Genomic DNA, 22,910 nt, shown 5'->3' on the forward strand with positions numbered 1-22,910 from the left:
GCAACAGCTTTGGAAAACTCAAAAGGTTAAACCATGGTCCCCAGCATGACCTAGCAATTCCATTCTTGGGTCTATACCCCCAAGAAGTGAAAACACATGTCCACATAAAATTTGTACATGAATGTTCATAACAACTTCACTCATAATAGCCTAAAAGTGGAAATGGCCCAAATGTCCATCAACTGATGAATTGATAAATAAAATGTGATTTGTACGATGAAATATTGTTCAGCAATAAACAGGAATGAAGTACTGATGCACGCCATATTATGAATGAACCTTGAAAACCTTATGCTGAGTGAAAGAAGCCAGGCACAAAAGGCCTCAAATTTAATGACTGTTTAAACGAAATATCCAGAACAGGCAAATCTATAAAAACAGAAAATAGATTAGTAGTTACCAGAACCTGGGGAGAAGAGGGAATAGGGTGTCAATGCTAATGGGCACAGGGTTTCTTTATAGAGTGATGAAAGTATTCCGGGATTAGGTAGTGGTGATGCATGCACAGCTCTGTAAACATACTAACGACCACTGAACGGTACAGTTTAAAGTGGTGACTCTTGACAGTATGTGAACTCTATCTCAGTAAAGCTGTTCTTTACAAAAACTAGAGGGGAGGAGGGAGCATATGGGTTAAGCAAGTGGCGGGAGTCATATTGTGATGAACACTGGGTATTTTACGTGATGAATCACTGAATTCTTCACCTGAAACTACTATTACACTCTACATTAACTAACTGCAATTTAAATAAAAAGTTAGAAATAAAATAAAATAAGGAGGATAACAGCAGTATAAAAAATTAATAAAAATAAAAAAAATTAAAAAACCCCAGAGACTTAAGAGACGTAATAATGTTTATCTTGTGCGGATCCTGATTCAAATAAACCAAATGAAAAGAGTCATATTTGAGACAAGCAGCCTTTGAAGATAGGCTAAGTAAATATTAGGTAATATTAGGAAATTATTGGTAATTTTGTTAGGTGTGATACTTAAGTATTTGCAAGTGGAAAGGCATAGCATTTGGAGTTTCCTTTAAAATAACAGATCTTTGGGGCACCTGGGTGGCTCAGTTGGTTAAGAGACTGTCTTTGGCTCAGGCCACACTCCTAGGGTCCTGGGATGGAGCCCTACATCTGGCTCCCTGCTCAGCAGGGACACTGCTTCTCCCTCTGCTGCTACTCCCCCTGCTTGTGCTCTCTCTCTCTCTAATAAATAAATAAATAAATAAATAAATCCTAAAAAAAATAATAGCAGACCTTCTTCAAGATACGATGGGGTTACATCCCAACAAACCTACTGTTAAGGTAAAAAGATTATGTTAAGAATGCATTTAATACATCTAACCCACCAAACATTATTTCTGGCTTAGCCTACCTTAAAGGTGCTCAGAACATTCACATTAGCTTACAGTTGGGCAAAATCATCTAACAAAAGCCTATTTTATAATGAAGTGTCAAATAGCCCATGTAATTTATTAAATCGTGTACTGAAAGTAAAAAAAACCAGAATGGTTGTATGGCATAGAATTGTTTTTAAGTGTCTCAGCTGTTGACCCTTGTGACTGCCTGGCCTGACTGCTACATTTCTCTGCTGTTGTCCTGCATCACGGGAGACTACTCTACATCTTGGGAAAAGATGAAAATTCAAGATTTGAAGAATGATGTCTACTGAATGTATATCACTTTCATGCCATCATCAAATCAAAAAATCATAAGCTGGGGATTGTAAGTACTCCAGAAACAAAAATGTGGAAATAGACGAAGTAAGATCAACAAATATTGACAATTATTGAAGCCGGGTGATGGAAACTCTAGGGTTCATTATTCTCCTTACGTACTCGAAAAATTCCGTAATTAAAAATAAAAAAGAGGTTCTATTTTTTCTTGCTTCAGATCAAAGTTTAACTGCTACCTCCTTATTGTTACTCTCATCTCTGCACATAACCAAAAAAATCCCTTTTGATTGGCATTAGCACTGAAAAGAATAAGCTTATTGGGCAATTTAATGTTTCCAAACCATTGTTACTATCACTATTATTATCACACTCATTCTTAGGCATTATAAAATAATTTTATATATATATATATATATATATATAATCACATATATCTATATCACACACATATATATACACACATATATATATCATCACACACACACATATATATATATATCTCATCACATTATATAAATATATATTGGTTTCTATCCCCTGATTCCTAACAAAGAGCTCCTAAAACCCCTGAAATTTCCTAAGTGATAAGAGCCATGGAAGCATATTTTGTTATAATATTTGATTTTTGTCCTTGGCACCTGAAATAGCTCCAGAGTTAAAGGTAAAATGAGCCCCTTTTGGAAAACCCTTAAGGAAGGGGGCTGGTTGGGGTGCCTGGGTGGCTCAGTGGGTTAAAGCCTCTGTCTTCGGCTCTGGTCATGATCCCAGGGTCCTGGGATCGAGCCCCACATCGGGCTCTCTGCTCAGCAGGGAGCCTGCTTCCCCCTCTCTCTGTGCCTGCCTCTCTGCCTCCTTGTGACTTCTGTCAAATAAATAAATAAAATCTTAAAAAAAAAAAAAAATGGATGGGGACTGGTTAACCAGGAGAAACAACCATGCGATTAGAGGGTTAGAATATTCGGCTATACCCCACCCCCCAACTCTGAGGAGGAGAGCAGGGGCTGAAAATTGAGTTCTGTCATCCCTGACCAATGACTTAATCAATCATGCCTATGTAATGTAACTTCCATAAAAATCCTAACCAGCAGCTTCAGAGAGCCTCTGCGCTGGTGAACCACTGAGGTGCTAGGAGGGTGAAAACTAGGGAAGCTCTGTGCTCCTTCCCACGTGCTTTGCCCTATGCGTCCCTTCCACCTGGATGTTCCTGAATCGCATTCTTTTATAACACTCCATAATCTAGCAAGTAAATCCTTCCTGAGGCCTCTGAGTCATTCTGGCAAATTACCAAACCTTATGAGGGGGGTCACAAGAATCTGATCTCTATCTGGTTGGTCAGAAGGAGAGGTGACAAGCTAGCGCTGCAACTGGCATCTGAAATGAGGCAGTACCTTGTAGGAGTGAGCCTTTAATCTGCGCACAGAGTCTGCATTAACTCCAGGTAGATAGCATCAGAACTGAATAGCCGTTGGAGAATTGGCGGGTGTGGGAAAACCCCCCACATAATTGGTGTCAGAACTGTTGTGAGCAGTAGAGGAAAAGACTGTTTTTCTTTTAGGCATCCATTTCTCTAATCATTAAGAGGTCCATTTATAATCCTTTTCAAGAGTTCCCTATAAAAATACGCTGGTTTCTTCCTTATTGGGTTCTCATATCATAATATAATCAATTTGTTTGGAAAGTTCCCAAATTCAACACCACAGAAGAACACCGAGAATTCTGGGAATCTTTAGAAGTAGGACAATAGTCAATGATCTTTGTTTTGACGCAGCATAAGAAATTTAGGAGATAAATGCAAATCCATGAGTTCCTTGCTTTGTTCAACTTATTCCACAGCAAGAATTTAAATGTTGGGGGCACCAATGTGACTCAGAAGAGCGAGAGCTCTGGTCTACAAGAGTGAGATCGGTCTCTCACATTCCCTGAGTGACACTGGAGAAGTTTCCCATATCTTTACATTTTACCATAAAATGTTAGGAAAGAAAATCCTCCTTGGGACTCCTGTGCTACTACACATCTTTACTGGGTTGTATCAAGACTGCAAGCCCCTGATCACTCTTTAATCTGGGTCATTCGTCAGGGCTGTTTAGGCAGCTGATAAGTCACGAGAGGTAAGGCTTTCTCCCTGCTTCCTATAAAAGCAATGCATTCTCCGGATTCGGTATTCCTCAGATGCAACACAAACCCACTGGATGGGGAGCATCTTGCTGAGCCAGACGATGTCTCCCAGGTGGGGCTCTTATGTAAGACACAAGTGTGCCTAGACACAAGCTCAGGCTGCTTGCGGCGTCATGAATAACAAAGTCCTTCGTCTCTGACTAGGAGTTTTTTGTCTTTTGCCAGTATCCAAGAAACAATTATCAGCGTCATTTTTTAGCTTATAAGTAGGATAAACCCCAGACCTGAGCAAAAAATTGGGAGTAATCTCAAACCTTAGCTTCCCACTTGGAATACTGTACACCTGTGCTCCAAATGACACACTACCATATACTGTAGGACTTGAGGAAGACCCTCACTGTGAAATCACAGAAACATGGAAGGACGGATTCCAAAAGGTGGGAACGGGTGCGTGAAGTCAGGTTAAAGGAATAGAAACGGAAAGGGGAGGTCTTCCTGGGAAGAAGTGGAAAGCACAGAAGGGTCTCTAAACTAGACTTGAACCCAGCAATAGGAACCACGGTAGGATTTGAGCAGAGAAGTAGTATGATCAAAAATTGAAGATGATGAGTCTGAGAGGATAATGCAAAGTGAATTTGGGGGAGGAGAACCCAAACTGCCTGCCATGAAGAACTATACCCAGTAAGAAAACAGAAGAGTCACGAATAATCCAAGATTTTTGCCCTGTGAAACTGGAAATGAAAATGAAAAAACCGAGTAACTGTTTTGGGGTAAGGGGTAAAATCAACTTGGTTTTGAATACGGTAAAGGACACTTACATGGAGTATTCTCAACATATTTTTCATCACGTAGTTGTAAACGCAAATTAAAGTTTGAGGCTGGATAATCACTAGCATAGGGATAATAGTGACAATTATTAGATGGTTTCACCAGAGGAGATAGGTTTAAAGAGAAAGAGAAGGATGCAGGTTTAGTGGCCCAATTTAGAGGACGCCAATAATTGTATGCAGGAAACAGAATCTGAAATAGAGTCATTTCAGGAAAAGCCCTTTTTCTTCTATCTGCATGGCTAGAACATTTTTCAAACTAAAGGTCACACCCCTCAGTGAAGTATACAATCGATTTACTATGTCCCTTATAGTGAGGTCATGTATTGTTTTACAAAACGTATGTTCTGGACACATACAAATAAATGATGTATGTACCGAGTTTTGATAAAGCATATTTTACAGTGGGTCTTGAGTCAAGTAAGTTTGAACTTTGGTGTAGTGGTTAAGGGCACAAGCTCTGGGGGAAGCCTGCGGAGTTTCAACTCTACTTGCACTCTTCCCTGTGGGGCTCTGGGAAAGTTTCTTATCTCTTTGCTTTTACCTTGCACTTTTATTTTGAGATAATTGTAGATTCACATGGGGTTGTCAGAAATAATAGAAATTTCATGTACCCTTAACCTAGTTCCCCCAAAGGGTAACGTCGTGCAAAACTAGACTGTATCATCAAACCCAGGATACTGACACTGAATTACAGTCAAGACACAATGTTGCCATCAGCCAAACCCACTTCCTCCAGCCCCCTTCCCCGTCTCAACCCTTGGCAACTACTATTTTCCATTTATATATATGTTTTATCACTTTACGATTATATAAATGTAATCGCACAGTACGTAACTTTTTAAAATTGGCTTTTCCCCTCCCACTCGGCGTAACTGCTTAGAGATCCCTCCAGGTTGCTGTGTGTATCTACGGTTTATTGCTCTCTGTTTCCCAGCAGTATTCCACTGGGAACCTTTCCTACCTCTGCAGGCCTCAGGTGCCTCATCTATGAAATGTAATAGGGTTTTGAAGACTAAACAAATGTGTGTATGTCAAGTGTTTAGAAATTCAAATTATTATGGTTCTCCATAAACAAGTGTAAGAATGTTATTTAAAATAAACCTTTACTGAGTGACTATGTGACACAGCGCTAGATGCTAAGAATATCTCTTAGATGTGTTCCTTCCATTTTTAAAGATGGTAGATGTTAAGTCTTAACCCAAAAGAAAATATGTGAAGGAACCAGTAAGCAATCTTGATCAAATAATACTTCATACAGGTATATTATTTCCTTAATTCAAGTAACATCCCAACCATTTCAATGCTTAGAGAGAAGGGTAGTAATCTGGGTAACTGCAAGTTCAGAGTCCGTTTAAGAGGCTAGTAATGAGTATAGAAAGGAATTTAATATTTATTGAGAAACTAAAGATAGTAAACTATGTGCTTTTATTATTTCATTTAATTTTCATAATTTTCTAGTGAGTTTCCAAATTTTAGACACAAATCAATAATAGTATGTAATGAGATGAGATGCCAGATAATGCATCCGTGTTGAAAGCATGCTACCTTTCCACCCGAAGGCGACACTTCCTTTTCAATCAAACAAGAGTTACAGACACATTGAATGCAACACCAACCACCACTGTAAGAAATCAGTTCACCAGAAAAAACTTCAATCTCGACAAAATTTAAACAAAACAAGACCCAAAAGCTAACAGTTCTAATTTATAACCTCCTAGAGTTTATATTTTAAAAAGCAAATTCTCAGGAGGCTGGAAACCAGTGTTAACACTTCATCTACTAAAAAGGCAACTGTTAGGACAAATCCATGGTAACAGATGAGAAATAGAATTGAAACGGCTCAGCAGTGAAGGTCTCCTGAGAAGATCCGAGCCCACCTACATTGTCCGCTTTCTCAGGGTCTGGAACCGGGATCCACCGCAGACCCCAAGCTCCTAAGTGTGTTATGCATGGGCAACACTCCTTACCTCATGTTTATTCTTGTTACAAGTATGCATTTATAAAAACTCTTAATTTAAACAGTACAGTAAAACTAGCATTTCACATAACTGAAATGAGGCAAGAGAAATAGAAAATGGTAATAAAAAAAGGATGAAATGACTCAAAAAAGTTAATGAGTAAAGCCATTTCCCTCCCCCATTCTAATTTTTTCTTAAAACTACATTCTAGAAAGACTTTTTTTCTGAAAATACATTCTTGACCAACATTACCATATACTATGTGACTGGTAATCCACTGAGATCATCAAAATATTGAGACAGTTCACAACTTCTGGGTTTTTAATGTGTTAAATTCATCTTACAATTCATCTTATTCCCCTTTCTGATTTTACCTACAATAATCACTCACAAAAATTCCCTCAAAAACACAATGAAAAAGAGGAGGCTGTCTCTTGCAGTAGGCTTGATTCTTGAAGTGGTACTTTGTATTAAAGAAATGGAATTTTGCCAGGTTGAGTCCTAGGGAAGAAGTCTTCAAGAATGGCACAGATTAGCTGGCTTTTATGAAGCGCTTTTCTTTAGGGCCGAGCCTATTAAAGGAATCAAAACCTTACACTTGTGTGGTGCCTGGTAAATCATCAGAACAGCTGCTAACATAACAGTAAACGCTACTTGCGAATGAATCAACACCCGCCTCTTCGTTTTCCTTTGTCTATGAACTGCCAATCAACTATGTAATACTCATTTTTTTTACTGAATTATACACAACTAGTTACAATAAAAGCAGAATCAAAGTTGGAATAAAGACACAGTTTGACTATAGGAAAGGAGATGAAACTTAGAATAATTTACTCATTCGAAGTACAATGATGAAGATACTACTGGGCATGGGCAGTCTTGTCTGGTACGACCAAAGGGACTGAGCACAGTACCACCCCAGGTCTCACAGGGACACTGAGAAGTTTGAGACATATAAAGATTTTACACTTGAACTAGGGACGATAAACACACAAGAGGGACAAATAAAAAGGCTCAAGCTCCAAGTCCTGCAGGCTTGGTGAATGGAGAAATGAATGTGGGCCACAGCTGTCAAGGAGCACTTCCTTCAAGGTGCTCCCATCTGGACTGACAGGTGTGTTGGGCGCGGGGAGGATGCACGGGGGGGAAAGGAGAGCATTAAATGCTCCGGGCGGAACACTACAGGAGCAAGGCAGGAGAGGAGGCTGATGCCCTCATGCACAGGCAGTGAAAGGGCCACTCAGTTTGCACGCAGGCCAGGGGATGTTTGTGTGCTGAAGCTGGGGGACCTTCAGGGCCCAGGCAAAGTGGGAGAATATAAAATGATACAGTAAAGTGGAGCCAAACTTCAATTTTTCTATTTTTAATTATAAATTATGTAAATTACCTCAAGCTCCCTAAAGTTAGGTGCCGATTACAGAAGAAACAACTCTTGGTGTGGGGAACCTTCATATATTGGAACGTAAGTGCTACTCTTGAAAGTAATTCCACCAGAAAGTAATGCTATTACAGGACCAAGCTGAAAGTGCTGAATGCTACGGAAATCTGCAAATCTGAACAACATTCCAGACTGGATACTTCAGATTCCTGGGATCTGTCTGTTTCTGATACTGTGGAACTCACAGGAATATATACTTTCATGAAAGATAAAAGGATTTACATCTTCCCAACAAATAAGTGAAAAAACAAAAAGCCATAGAAAATTTGATATAACTTGAAATAAAGTCCCCCTAAAACATGGTATCAACAAACATCCTAAAGGGACAGCATAAACATGTACTTATGACATTGTGCTTGGAATCACAAGGAGAAAGATTTTAAATGTAAGACTCTGAAAACCCTAACCCTGTTCGAATCAGGCACCTGTTTGGAAAATCTGGCAAATATTTCTTACTACTCCAGTTATTGCCATGAGAAACAAAACCTAAAGCAGACAGTCTGGTTTATGGAAAACAATCAAAAGGTGGTTAGAAATTAAAAAAAGAAAAGAAAAGAAAGAAAGGAAAAAGCTGAAAGATGTTGGTGTGGCACGCACCTTCTGTATCATCGCGCATTTGCTCCACCAAATCTGTCAAATCCTCCCAAGAGTCTTTGCAAACGGCAAAAAGAAAGGAAAAGAAAGATAAAATGTCATGCAAGCCAAGAAAGAAAAGTGCTATTAAAAACAAGGTTTCAAAAGGGATAACTGAAAGGGAGATTTCCTAGAATGCTTTCAGCTTAACCCAGAGATTAACAGTGAAAGGGGCTGGGAACATAGGAGGAGTAGGACATTAAGCAGAGATATCAACTAAGACTATTAAATCTGTTTCAAAGCTAAAGTAATTTCAAAATTTCTAGTAAGAGATAACAAAGATGCACATCCCACAAAAAAGTAAAAAAGATTTTTTTCCCACTGAAAATCAAGACTAGTCTGTTGGTATCTTTTAAGTGCACACAGGTTGATTTCATTCAACGTTTGTTTTGACCACTTCAGTGAAGCTGGAAAATAAGGGAATGCTTTTTAGACTCAGGCCAAAGGTCATGATACAAACTAGTGACTCTTCTTAAAATAACCAACGAAAAATCTACCTACCTTTCCCAAAGCCCTCCATCCCCCCAATTCTTCCCCAGATCAAAAATAAAGGAGACGATGTTACTTTGAAGACAAATCACTTATGAAAGTACTCTCTCCTTTTACTACAAATTCAATGTTCTTGTACACAGAATATTCCACGTGAGGCAAAAGGACAGGAAAGAACACGAAGATTACAATATAATAGTACTCTGTGTCTTAAAGCTGTAGGATGACTGTTTGGAAATAAATTTTGAGAACCTATAGAAATTTTTTGAGAAGTATACCAGCTTCTCCTGCAGTAATTCTGAAGCTATTATATTGTACACTATTGCAATATTCATAAGCAAACACAAAATCATGTGAATTTCCTATGTATAAATATGCAGCAAATAAAGAGAAATTGTCAGAAAGTGAAGCATAATAAAAATGAGAAAATGGGCAAAGGATACTTTGTCCACAATAAACCTTCCTTCCTGAAAAATATACCACAGAAACCACCATAGGGTCTGAGGCAATAACATGGAATCATGATCTTAGAAAAGAATTTATCATTTCTCACCAGTTTATTAAGTTATCACTGTAATTTAATTGATTAATTTTTAGTTAATAATAAATAACTAATAAAAAAAGGAAGAAAGAAAGAAAGAAAGAAAGTCAGTCTATAATAGCCTCAAATAAATTTAGGTCATGTTTTAGCACAAATGAGTCTAGACAAATTTACGAAAAATGCTTGGTTTTCAGAGCTTTTTTGGATTCTGCAATTGTGGATATATATGTAATAAAGATAGTGTTTCATATAGAAAAAGCACAGTATCAGCATTAGTTACTATTATTTTTAAAGTAAATTAATGTTAAAATATCATTTTCAAGTAGAATCGCCTGCTACAGATTTATACTATGTAGGATTACAGAATTACAAGAATATAATCTTAACTATCACATGAGTTTACTCCAAAGACTTGCTATGTTCGGGCGCCTGGGTGGCTCAGTGGGTTGAAGCCTCTCCCTTCAGCTCGGGTCGCTCAGGTCACGATCCCAGAGCCCTGGGATCGAGCAGGCATCGGGCTCTCTACTCAGCGGGGAGCCTGCTTCCTCCTCCCCGCACTTGCCTGCCTCTCTGCCTACTTGTGATCTCTGTCTGTCAAATAAATAAATAAATAAAATCTTTAAAAAAAAAAAAAAAAGGACTTGCTATGTTGACCTTGTGAAAGTCAGTAAGGTGAATATTCCTATTTTATCCTACATTTTCTTTACCTATAAACTGTATTTGTCACCTAATAAAAGTCTACCTAGTTATCAAAGCAAAATACAGAGGTCCTCCAAGACCTGTGCACAGAAGAACTCTGGAAAATGAATTTCTAGTTAGGGAGGGGTGCTGAGTACAAGGGGTCTCTCTGACTTTCCCCTTGCCATGTCCCAACTACAGCAGTTTCCCAGTCTGTTCCAATCAGATATACTTTTTGTTATGCTTTTAAAACAAATTTTAAAATTGTGAGTGTCAGAGATGGAATCAATTTAAAAGAGCTCTCCTCCCCCAAAAGATTAAAAAAGGTGTTTTTTTCTCCTTCCAAAGTTGTTCTCTACTTACCGTGACGTGCTCAGCATTTCATTACAATAAAGAATGGATACTGTGATGTTCTTTTATAATCTTCTCAAAGAAGGATTTATAAAATATTAAAAAAACTTTGCCCTCTGGAACATGTTCAAGTTATTAAAACAATGAAAGTATCTAAATACATGAGCTGAAGATGGTGGTACCATGGGCAATTCTTATCTTTTCCCCCAGAACATTTCATTTTTCTTAGGGATAATACTTGGTTGCCTTCGAGCATGTTTTGCCTGATCTAAAAATCTATAATAACTTTGTGTCATACAATACCTATTCACAAATTTCAGAGAACAATAATCTACAGAAGAGAGGCCTGCATTACAATTTTTCTATCGATGGTGCATAATTCAGAGCTGTAGCAATCAGCCCTATATCAAATACATACTGTAAATGTGAAATAGTAAAGGGAGCTTCTAAAGTTACTCTAGCTAAACAGCCTCAGTTCCCACTCAAAGCACTAACTGACAAGGAAAGGAGTTGCAAAGCTTGGAAATGCCAAGTGGACTGTCACCGTGTGTAGTGCCATGAGTCTGGTGATGAAACATCGGGACCACCCCTCCACTCTAGACGCTTGGATTAAATGGTCAGAAATGCTGTACCTAACAGACTCATGAGATGCGCATGAACAAAGTCATTTTTCAAAGTCAAGAGATAAGAGACAAGGCTGGAACTGTACGAGAGCCCCGAATTAGGAAGCATAGCTTATTTGAGGCTCAGTGAACTATCTTCTGGGCTATGGTTCTGTTTCAGGTCTAAGAATGACTAAGTCAGCAGACTGATTAGGTAGTACTGTAAAATATTTGCTTGGTGGCAATGGCAGTGTGGTCTGGTAGAAGGGGCCCTGGCTCTGACATGGATAAAGATTTGGGGCCGCTGTTCTCACAAGGCCTTGGCCCCTGTGTAATTCCATCTTTTCTTTCTGGATGAGGGAATTAGCTGAACCTCCTTCTCTCTCTCTCTCTCTTTTTTTTTCTTAAAGATTTTATTTTTATTTATTTGACAGATCACAAGTAGGCAGAGAGGCAGGCGGTGGGGGGGTACAAGATCCCCGCTGAACGGAGAGCCCGATGTAGAGCTCGATCCCAGAGCCTTGGGATCATGACCTGAGCTGAAGGCAGAGGCTCTAACCCACTGTGCCACCCAGGCACCACAACCTCCTTCTCTCTTAAGAGATGCTTGAATGAGGGGCACCTGGGTGGCTCAGTTGTTAAGTGTCTGCCTTCTGCTCAGGTCATGATCCATGGGTCCTGGGATTGAGCCCAGCATCCGGCTCCCTGCTCAGCGGGAAGCTTGCTTCTCCCTCTCCCACTGCTTGTGTTCCCTCTCTTGGCTGCATCTCTCTCTATCAAATAATACATAAAATCTTGAAAGGAAGAAAGAAAGGAAGGAAGGAAGGAAGAAAGAAAAGAAAAGAAAAGAAAAGCTTGAAAGAGCTCGAAGTGCTTCTCCACGATTTCCATGTCCAGGGCTGTGAGAGCTCTCTTTTTGATACATGTTTTTTTTCAGGAATGTCATTACTATAGACAACCAAATCACACTCAAGTTTAGAGACAAATGCAACCAAGCTGTACTGTCTCCTTGAGGATAGGTGGCTCTGATTTACAAAGTGTATTACAGTTTCTTGGGGGAAAATCTTTCTGAAGCCCCAACTACTGATCATAAATAACTCTTTAAAGGACTTTTGTGAAAACAAAAGCTAGCTAAAGGGGGCACCTGGGTGGCTCAGTGGGTTAAGCCTCTGCCTTCGGCTCAGGTCATGATCCCAGGGTCTTGGGATGGAGCCCTGCATCGGGCTCTCTGCTCAGCGGGGAGCTTGCTTCCTCCTCTCTCTCTCTCTCTTTCTGTCTGCCTGTCTACTCGTGATCTCTGTCTGTCAAATAAGTAAATAAATAATCTTAAAAAAAAAAAAGAAAGAAAGAAAATATAGTTTAAAAAAAAAAAAAGCTAGCTAAAGTAATTAGCCACTCCTTAGGTATTGTGTCGACTTTGCCTTTACAAGAAACCAACATATGCCCTGTATTCTCATTTGGCTAACAAGCTGAACTCTTCTAAGTATATCTGCCATAATTAAGAAAGCAAATAGAGTGGGATTTAAAAAAAAAAAAAGACCCTAAAATAAGTATTAAACGTGGTGGAAAAAACAAGTCAACATAAGCAGACCAAATGACAGGTTTAACAGAAGAGGTGCTGTTAAACTAATAATACACAATTAGCTTGGTAATACAAATATTAGCACAGGAACTACCAAAGTACTTTTTAAAAATGCTAAGAGGTTTTGTTCTAATAAACTAGTAATTTAGGTCAAGATCTATCTTTTCTCGGGGCGCCTGGGTGGCTCAGTGGGTTAAAGCCTCTGCCTTCGGCTCAGGTCATGATCTCAGGGTCCTGGGATCAAGCCCCGCATCGGGCTTTCTGCTCAGCTGGAAGCCTGCTTCCTCCTCCCTCTCTCTCTGCCTGCCTCTCTGCCTACTTGTGATCTCTGTCAAATAAATAAATAAAATCTTTAAAAAAAAAAAAAAAGATCTATCTTTTCTCCACAGTAGAGTAAAAACAAAAACATCAGCGAAGAAACACCAATGATCCTGTAAAAAGTAACATTAAGCGACTGCGATCCTGTGATTTAAATGAGAATCTGTTTGGTCTTCCTCCCCAGTCCCCAACACAGGGCTCCTGACCCTTGCGAGTTCCTAAGTAATAACAGCACTAGGAGCACTTCTGCTCTAATGAGGCGACTCGGGGTGGGCTCCTGGATGGGGGCTGGAGCCCAGAAAGACCAAGCCATGATTACAAGCTTGGACTTTTCCGTCCTACTTCCCACTTCTTTAGAGAGAAGGGCCTGAAACGGAGTCTACTGATCATGCTATGTGGGGAAGCGCCACAAAATCCCCGTAGTAGGGGTTTGAAAGCTTTCCAGATGGTGAACACATCTCCATACCAGGAGGGTGACACACCCCAAATCCACCAGGAAGAAGCTCTTGCATTTGGGACCCTCCCAGACCTCTCCCTATGTATCTCTTCATCTGACTGTTCATCTGTATCCTTTTATCATATCCTTTACTAAACAGCAAACCTGCATGTTTCCCTGAGTTCTGTGAACTGTTCTAGCAAATAACTGAATTTAAGGGGAAAGAGGTCATGGGAGCCTCTGATTTGTCGCCCGGCTGGACAGAAGTTGTAGGTAACCTGGGGATCTACTACTTGTGATGAGTGTCTGGAGTGGGGGGCAGTTTTGCAGGATTGAGCCCTTAACCTGTGGGATCTGACACTGTCTCCAGGTGGAGAGAGTCAGAACTGAGTTAAACTATAGGACACCCAGGTGGTGTCACAGAATTGCTTGGTGTTAGGACCTCCCCACAACCCCCAACATATACACACACATACACACACACACATTTGGTTGACCAGAAGTGTTAGAAGTAAAGTATTCTGTGTGAAAGGAGAAAGACACAAGAGAAATACAGGCTTTCTTAGTACAGTTATCAACGCTTGAGCCATTTAATACTTGGTATGTAGGCTGAGCAAAGGATTTTACTAAGGCAGTTTGTACAGAAGTCACAAACAGAAAATATCCCTAGACACACTTCCCTTGAGGAAAACTAAGTAACTGTGACATTAGATAAAAAGGGATTGGTACTGGAGAGATAAGAGGGTGAGCAGCTATGGGACACTGGAAGGCTGGGGAAGATATGGGCTGATAGGGACTGAGGAGATGAGGAAAAGGGGAACCCCAACATCAGTAGACCCTCTGCTGCCTTCCCTGAATTGCAAGAAATAAACATGAGGAGTCTGATACCCTCAACTGGGAAGCTTGCTGCCCACAGGACTAGACATTATGGAATTCTCAGATGAAACGCAGGACACATCCTAGGGCGCCTGGGTGCTCAGTGGGTTAAGCCTCTGCCTTCAGTTCAGGTCATGGTCTCAGGGTCCTGGGATCGAGCCCCGCATTGGCCTCTCTGCTCGGCAGGGAGCCTGCTTCCCCCACCCCTCCGCCTCTCTGCCTGCCTCTCTGCCTACTTGTGACCTGTCAAATAAATAAATAAAATCTTAAAAAAAAAATGCAGAACACATCCTAAGTTTTACAGCTCTAGAAGAAAGAAAAGAGAAATCCCAGCAGACTTTCACCCCAGAAAACAGACTCTAGCAATCACAGAAAATGTGAAATTTCTCATTATACTTTTAATTAAGTAAAATTCATTCTCTTCTGCTTAGGATATTGTCATTAGCTTAAAGAAAGAAAAAAGATAAAATATTATCATGCAGTTTATAGCTGCTGAATCAGTTGTCCTTAAAACACACACACACACACACACACACACACACAACTGTTTCCTTTGGAAAGTTCAGATTTTAGTACTGTGAGAAACCACAACCAACTGCAGAAGGGAAAGACAAAAATGAGTTGCAAAGTAGCTAATATGAAAGTTCAAGATACCATGCTACTAAAGACATTTTTTTTAATGTTTATGGCGCTTGGAAATGTGTCTAAAAAACAAAAATATCTTTCTATTTGACTCAGAAACTCCATATCTCAAAAGGAAAATTAGTAAAGTGCTCAAATTATAATCATAATGATGTACCCAAACTGTCAGTGGTGGCCAAATTTAGAAACAACCTAAAAGTTGTAACAAGGAAGTCAAAGAAATAATGGCATATCCAAAAAATTGAAGACATTAAATGAGGTGATACAGATTTCTATTTATTTACTGATGTGGAAAGATACTATGGAGGAAAAAAGGCAGGTCACACAACACAGGAATGATACGATTTTACATGTAAAATCTGTGTGAGCTTATAAGTGAACTCTGTATATATTAATAAAAAAAGAGAATCTGATTACTAAATCTTATCTGTGGTTATCCATAGGTGCTAGAACTTTTGGTGAATTTTACTATTTTGTGTTTTATACTCTTCTGTATTCTGTAACTTTTACAGTGTGAATATATCATTTATATAACTAGAAAAATACAGTTGTTTTCATAAAATGCATATGTACATAACAATAACATATACATTTTCTTAAAAACCCTCCATTATTTTCAGCACACTGACATATAGATTTTATTTGGGAATAGTTAATTATAATGAAAAATAAGTACTTAGGGGCCAATTTGCCAACAAATCTATTTCTATGTCCCTCTACACAGTGCTTCTAAGCTCATCAAATCTTTGTTCTCCAGCAAAGTTCAAATGTGAAAAACTCTAAGGAACAGGTTTTCATATTACTCCTCTGTACTCAAAAGTATTTCAGGAGCACGTGGGTGGCTCAGTTGATTAATATCCGCCTTCGGCTTGGGTCATGATCTCAGGGTCCTGGGATGGAGCCCCGCATCCAGCTCCCTGCTGAGTCTGCATCTCCCTCTCTCCCTCTGCCCCTCCCCTGCCTTTCTGCTGTCGATCTTGCTTTCTGTTGGAAAAAAAAAAGTACTTCATAGCAGTCATAGTGGACTGGTGAGGGACTGGGGGAGCCATAATGGAAAACTGTGCCTCATTATACTTTCTAGTTTTCCCCCCAAATGGAGGCACTGCCAAAAAACCCAAAATACAGCACACCCGAAGAGCAGAGAACATTGTGGGTCTCTCATATGACAGCCCTTGCCCTTTCCAGCCAAGCCTCACAGGTCCCCGTGTCTGGAATCCGACCAGCCGAATTCTAATCGAGCCCCCTCACTGAGCAGTTACCTATCTGGCACAGATTTACACCTGGAAAATGATAAATACGTCAGCGGTTAGGGTATGAGGAAATGACCTGGCATGGAAGCTGATAGTCCAAAGAAGAGTTAATGTAAACTCCATTAAGAAAGGCACAAATTAAAGGTTAAAGAAAAAGCTCTATTCTGAGAAAGGTCCAGAAAGGCTCACCAACAGGGAGGAAAGAGGGTGAGTCACTGTGATCAAGGACGGCGCACGGAAGCAGACCCCAGTGCAGGGCATGAAGGAGCTGGGAAGGAACTGGAATGAGAAGGAAAAGCTGATTTTTTTTTTAGATTTTATTGATTTATTTGACAGACAGAGATCACAAGCAGGCAGAGAGGCAGGCAGAGAGAGAGGAGGAAGCAGGCTCCCTGCCAAGCAGAGAGCCCGATGCGGCTGGATCCCAGGACCGTGAGATCATGACCCGAGCCGAAGGCAGAGGCTTTAACCCACTGAGCCACCCAGGCGCCCCAGGAAAAGCTGATTTTACGGAGAGCACGATGGTCGGTTCTGAGGCTTCACACAGCTCTGCTGAGATTTCTCTCCCAGAGAGGACTTTATAAAAGCTGGGCAAAACTTACCTTGAAAGGATGACTAGCCAAGCTATTCCACAGCAGAGCAACAAGAGATGAACTTTGTCCAAAGAACTTTGCCCCGTAAAGCTTCTGAGACGGTACTGAAAGCTACCACATCCGCACTTGGAGAAGTTCACACAGACTGCCTGGTGCACATGCGGTCACAAGCTGGAGACCCTGACGGTGGAGATCTGAGGCCATCCAGGCTGCTGGCAGCAAACGTTCCCATAATCTCACCGAGGGCAGATTACGAAAGGTGCGCCATATCAAAAGCAAACAGCAAGAGCGGGATTCTACGAAAACCAGAATCCTCTCAATTTGGTTTTTCTTTTCTGAACCCTTCTGAAAAGAATAAACCAAATACTGTACTGAATGCACTTGAGTCTAGACCCTGTGGTCACCCTTGGGCACTGCTGCAGCTTTCAGAAACGGAGCTCTGAAAACAAAGCATGCCAGTAAATAAACACAGGCCTATAACATGGAAAAACTCAAACACATACACACAGAAAAATGACACTGACGACAGAATTCAAAGCAATAGCCCTGCGTTCAGGCAACTGCTCCTTTTCGTGGCTATGTGAACCTGTTATGGAAAGTACTCCTAAGTATGGGGCAGACGGGTGACCGCACACCTACAGTTTTCAAAAAGCTTACTTTCCACTTTTTAAAAAAATATCATTTTTTCCTGATTATAGTAATATATCCTCCTGTAGAATATTTGGAAGACATAAAGAAGTATAAAGGAGATCCTAAAAATCACCTGTCATTCCACTATCCAGAGGGAATAACTTTTAACATTTTTGGTACATTTTGTTTTACTTGTGGTGAATGTGTACCCCTCCCTTTCACACAAACTGTGACCACAGTGTATGTAGTTTGGGAGACAGCTTTTAAAAAATTACATTCTAAACAATACCCTATGCCATTAAATATTGTTCCACAACACCATTTCTCGTGCCTGTTGTACAGACGTTTTAGAATTTATTGGGCCATTTTCCTGTTCGGCTATACTTGTGCTGCTTTTTAAGGTTCTGCTACTATAAATCATAAAACTGTGCCTTGAATCAGTATCTCTATTACTTCCTGAAGATGGATGTCTGGTATAATTACTGGAACTTAATTTTTTGAGTCTCTTGATTCACAGTGATTAACTGATTTCCAAAAAGTCTGCACCAACGTATATGCCTACCAGCAGAGCCCACGCCCCAGTCTTCCTATACTCTCATCAGCGCTGAGTATTAGTCGTGGATATATTAGAAAACAACAATAACAAATTATTAGTTACACTAAACTTCAATTTTCTAGGTAAGATACAGTGAGTCTGGAATAGAAGATAAATGACTAAAAAAAATTAAATTAAAAAAAAAACTAAAAAAACCCCATAAATTGTGTATAATGGAGGGAAGGCATTTCAATAATCCTTTCTTTCGCCACTGATTATCTGTTGGGGTTAGGAGGTACCACTGAGTTCACCCAAAGTGTGTCATTGGACAGCTGCCATAAACAGTACACAGTACCACGAGGCCTTCTGAAGGAGGCAAAAGAAAAGTTTTGCCCCAAAGAACTTTCTATGTAATTTCATAAGTGAGGAATCACACAGATTGAAATTCATCATTGGAGAACGATTCCAAGCGCATTCAATCAAGTGGCACAGACAGTACCCAACGATTCAGGAGATGAAGAGTGTTGCCCATGCTAGAGAAGGCTGTGGATGAAGGAAGACAAGGGGCCTTCCATTTCCAGATTTGATGCCAGCATGCAGAATCTCAAGAGGCAACAGTGTAACATCAAGAATAATCAGGGTCCTGGCGAAGCGAGAATCAACCCACTCGCTGCAATCGTGAAGTACCGAATGGGAGTTTGGAAACAAACAAACAAACAAACAAACACACCAAAACACACCAGGTAAGTAAAATTCCAAAAAAGGGGATGGAAATACTTTGCCTTTAAAGACTAAGGAGTCAATGCAGTGACTATTTCAAACAATCCATAATCATGAACATTTCTCTTACCACAAGCTCCTTTTCACATCACTTCGTACATCTACTTGATACTTGAGCACATAAAGGTTCTTCCTGCCTGCCACCAGGACAGTTTCAGCAATGTGCCCTTTTTGTTGCTTGGTACTCTCTGTGCAATCATGTAAGTATTTTCATGCACTTCATAAAAATGAGTGGAAAGAAGAAAATGAAAACAAGTGGATAAAAGCTATAATCTCCAATTTAATTGATGGCAATCACCAAGCATACGCCAAATGACATGCTTTGACCTCATTCTGACGTTCACTGGACTTAAGCTGGCCAATGCTGTGAACAATGGCGTGCAAAACTGCTGGAAATATGTCACCAGGGAAGATGTCCTTGGTTACATGCAGGTCTGTCACTGGACTTACATTGACTGAATTCTGGCTGAATGGTGGCTCCCTGCATTTGAATTGTGCTCTACCACTTACTATATTCCCAAGTGTCAATTAGTAAAAGCGGGGTAATAATATTTTGGCTCAAAGGATTATGGTAATGATTAAATGAGATACTACATACCTATTACTAGAGGAAACAGTTCTTGGCACAGAATCACTACTCAGTAAGTGATAACATCTCCTCCCATGACAACCCCATCACCTCCTTTCCAGGAGTACTCTACATGTAATACAGAAGGCTGCCTAAATAGGGCTCTTGTACAAGAACAAAAAGTTTGCTTTCATAAAGACTTCTTGGCAATTTTATGAAGAATGAATCTGTATAGGAAGAAAAATGGGTTTGGAGAAAAGCTGCAAGTAGGTGCAGGAATCTAGATGTGACATTTTTGGTTCCTGGTAGTTTTAGAAATGAGAATGAAAGACAAAACTAAAGACTTTGTAGTGGACCACAACACAGATATCCTTCTTTTACGCCCCAACACATGCAGCACTCTTTGCTTGTTTAACCCTAACAGAAAACTATAACAGCCAGATGCCTTGTGTATACACATGTGTTGCATTAAATGCAAAAGAGCTAATTTATATAGTTCAGTTAAGTGATGCTTTTGATATGATTAACATGTTCACTTATAAAAATAACTAGAGCCTTGATTTTTCATTAAGTTCAGTTAGTTTCACAGAAGAAGCACTGAGCATTGCATGCTTAAAATTTTCTCAGTAAATACATGCTTATCATCAAAAAGGTAAGAGAATGTTCACATATAAATAAGTGAAAATAGAAAATTTGCATGTTACTAGGATTCAATATTAAGAGTAATAGTTGGTTTAAACTTTTTACCATTAAGAATGGCTTTTTATAAATGGATGACCCCACAGTTTTGTTCAGGATTTAATAGATTACTGTTTTTCCTACTTCCAATAAAGAATTTTGTTACAAGAAGTGTCCAACAGCTCCAATTTAAAAATGAAACCATCTACAAAATAAATCTGATATTTTTTTATAAAATAAGAGTAATAGTTGTTTTGTTTTTCTAAAAATTTAGAGAAACGACTATTAAGTCTTATGTAGGAGGGCTATTAAAATTCACATATTATACTATTAAATATATGCTCATTTTGTTAAAGTATAGGAGTAAACGCACACACATAATACACTTATTCACTGTTAAAACACTTAAGATTTTATGGTTAAAAATTTAACATTATGCACAATCAGAGGAGAAAAAAAAATCTGCTATTTCATCACTACCCCTAACATTTTATTTCTAGTAGAACATGTGGCTTTATTAATATTTCTGGTTAGAGGTGAAAATTACCTGGAAAGGAAATTTGGAAAGGGGCTGAAAATATATACTGATAAATCTTTCAGTTCTGGCATTTGGGTCTCTGAGAGTACTGTCTCCTCACCATCTCCACCGCCCAATACCCGCTGCCTCCACTTAATGCCCAGATAACTCCTGTGCATATTTTAGGTCTTACCTCAAACATTACTTCAATTGGAAACTTTCCCTGGAATAAGATCTTTGACTCTGTACCACTGTACTGCAACGACTATCATTTTACTTGCTTGAAGTATCCCACTCCACACCCCACCACTTGCCAGTAAGTCCAGAAAATACAGAGGACTGGACTTGTTCACTGTGCTGTACCTTAGGACCTACGAGAGTGTGGGGCATAAATGATAAGTAGGATACTTAAATGTATGTTGAATAAAGGACCAAGGGTCTGTATGAAAAAAAAACTGAGTTTTTATTAAAGTATTACTTTTTTCCTTGGGGCGGGGGGTTCTAATGGACACTAAGGATTTTTCTTCCAGAAAAAAAATATAGATATAAAATTTTATGTATGATTTTTAAGATCAAGGATCCTAGGTTTGGAAGCCCTGCACTAGACTACAGTGAATTCATGCTATGAAGTTTCTTGGTAAATAGTCATTTGGCTTTCCCTGCCAAAATGCCCATTGGGACATGCACTTTTTACATGAAAACATATGTAGCTCCCCAAGCAGGATAGGGTTATACTAGGGTGCAGTCATATTAATGAGTAAAAGTACATTATTAGTAAATGTCAATGGGATTATCTCAGCACCAGACATTCCCATAGTCATTGAGTAACACCTTCCACTACATCTTTAGGGGATTTTTCCTCGATTATTTTAACTTATCAGTAGAGTATTCCCTAATAGTCTTATTGGTAAAGTATTTCCTATTGAATGGAAAAACCGATCACAAATCGGTACCCACAATCTGCACCCGCACTGTCCTCTGGGAAGCAGGAAGGGCTATCAATTTCTTAGTCCCTAGAACCAGACTTTGCACCGAGGGATGGCCAATAAATATTTCTGACCAACAGACAGACCGAAACACATCCTTTCATACAGAGCAGCAGCACTACTACACTTGCAGATGTGTCAAATAAGCCACCTCTTTAAATATGACAGTAACGCCTGCTCTTGTGATGAACCCTAAAGCAACCTGCAACGTCAGGGACACTGCAGAGTTACGCGGCAACAGCACGGATGAGGTCTGCCGTCACACACGGCTCTCTGACCTGGAAATCACCGCGTCTGCCCTGCAGACCACTTCTTCCATAGTCTGTCTCTTATTATCTGCATTTGAAAAGGAAGTTTTCTAAGTCAAAAAAGTAATTTCAAAACCTACAGATGTCTTTGTAACCAGATGGTGTATTTTATTGTATTAAATTGATCATCTGTGTGTACTGTCTCTCAACATCAGATTCCCACTCTGTAAAAGGTTAAAAGAAAAATAAGTATTGCTTGATAACTGACTTATACTTTTAATCAATTTTTTTTGTTTGTTTATGGAGGTCCAAGAAAGGACAATGTTAAAACATGAATTTAAGCTTACTCACTACTACTTTAGTCTATCTGGTAAACATCTAGTTTAGACTGCTTCAAAGAGTTAGCCATAAAAACAGAAATATACATTAAATTGGTAGTGTGTTTAAGAATGTGTTGCATCTCAAGCTATGGCTCCCTGAATAACTACTACACACATAACTAACATTTATAGGGTGTTTTTCATTAACTATCTCACTTAATCCTCCTAACCTACAATGAGATAGTTACTGCTGCTAACTACTCGCTACTCTCTGGCTCACCCAGCTCACCAGGTACTGCTGGAAATGGCCCCCCTTCACCCTACATCTGCCTGATGATCGCCTTGTTATGTACAGTGTGTAGCCCAGTTTCACTCATTGAACGGAGCCTTTCCTGAACCCTCTCCTCTCCTGCAGAATTAGTCCTAGGCTCCTATCTTTAGGGGAAATCCACTTAAAATCACAGATCCGTAGATTTCCTCCTGGTTTAAAAAAAAGTGTACAGAAGGGCACCTGGGCGTCATTCAGTTAAACATCTGCCTTTGGCTCAGGTCATGATCCCAGGGTTCTGGGATCGAGTCCTGCATCGGGCTCCCCCGTGGGGAGCCTGCTTCTCCCACTGCCTCCCACTGTTCTCTTTTT

At 39.7% G+C, this 22,910-nt stretch overlaps 1 protein-coding gene across 8 annotated transcripts in view; it reads right to left on the bottom strand.

Moving 5' to 3' along the window:
* Positions 1 to 22,910, bottom strand: part of RUFY3 (RUN and FYVE domain containing 3) — an 80,464-nt gene that overhangs the window by 38,983 nt on the left and 18,571 nt on the right. For 2 of the 8 annotated variants that reach the window (XM_032843989.1, XM_032844336.1), the window contains exon 2: positions 8,615 to 8,668. The exons of the other annotated variants lie outside the window; for them this stretch is intronic. In XM_032843989.1, the coding sequence (XP_032699880.1) occupies positions 8,615 to 8,668 (54 nt within the window). The remainder of the gene's footprint in view (positions 1 to 8,614; positions 8,669 to 22,910) is intronic. 8 annotated transcript variants of the gene reach the window in all.

Source organism: Lontra canadensis, unplaced genomic scaffold, assembly GCF_010015895.1.
Source record: "Lontra canadensis isolate GAN:19392208 unplaced genomic scaffold, GSC_riverotter_1.0 scaffold1, whole genome shotgun sequence".
NCBI classification, from domain to species: domain Eukaryota; kingdom Metazoa; phylum Chordata; class Mammalia; order Carnivora; family Mustelidae; genus Lontra; species Lontra canadensis.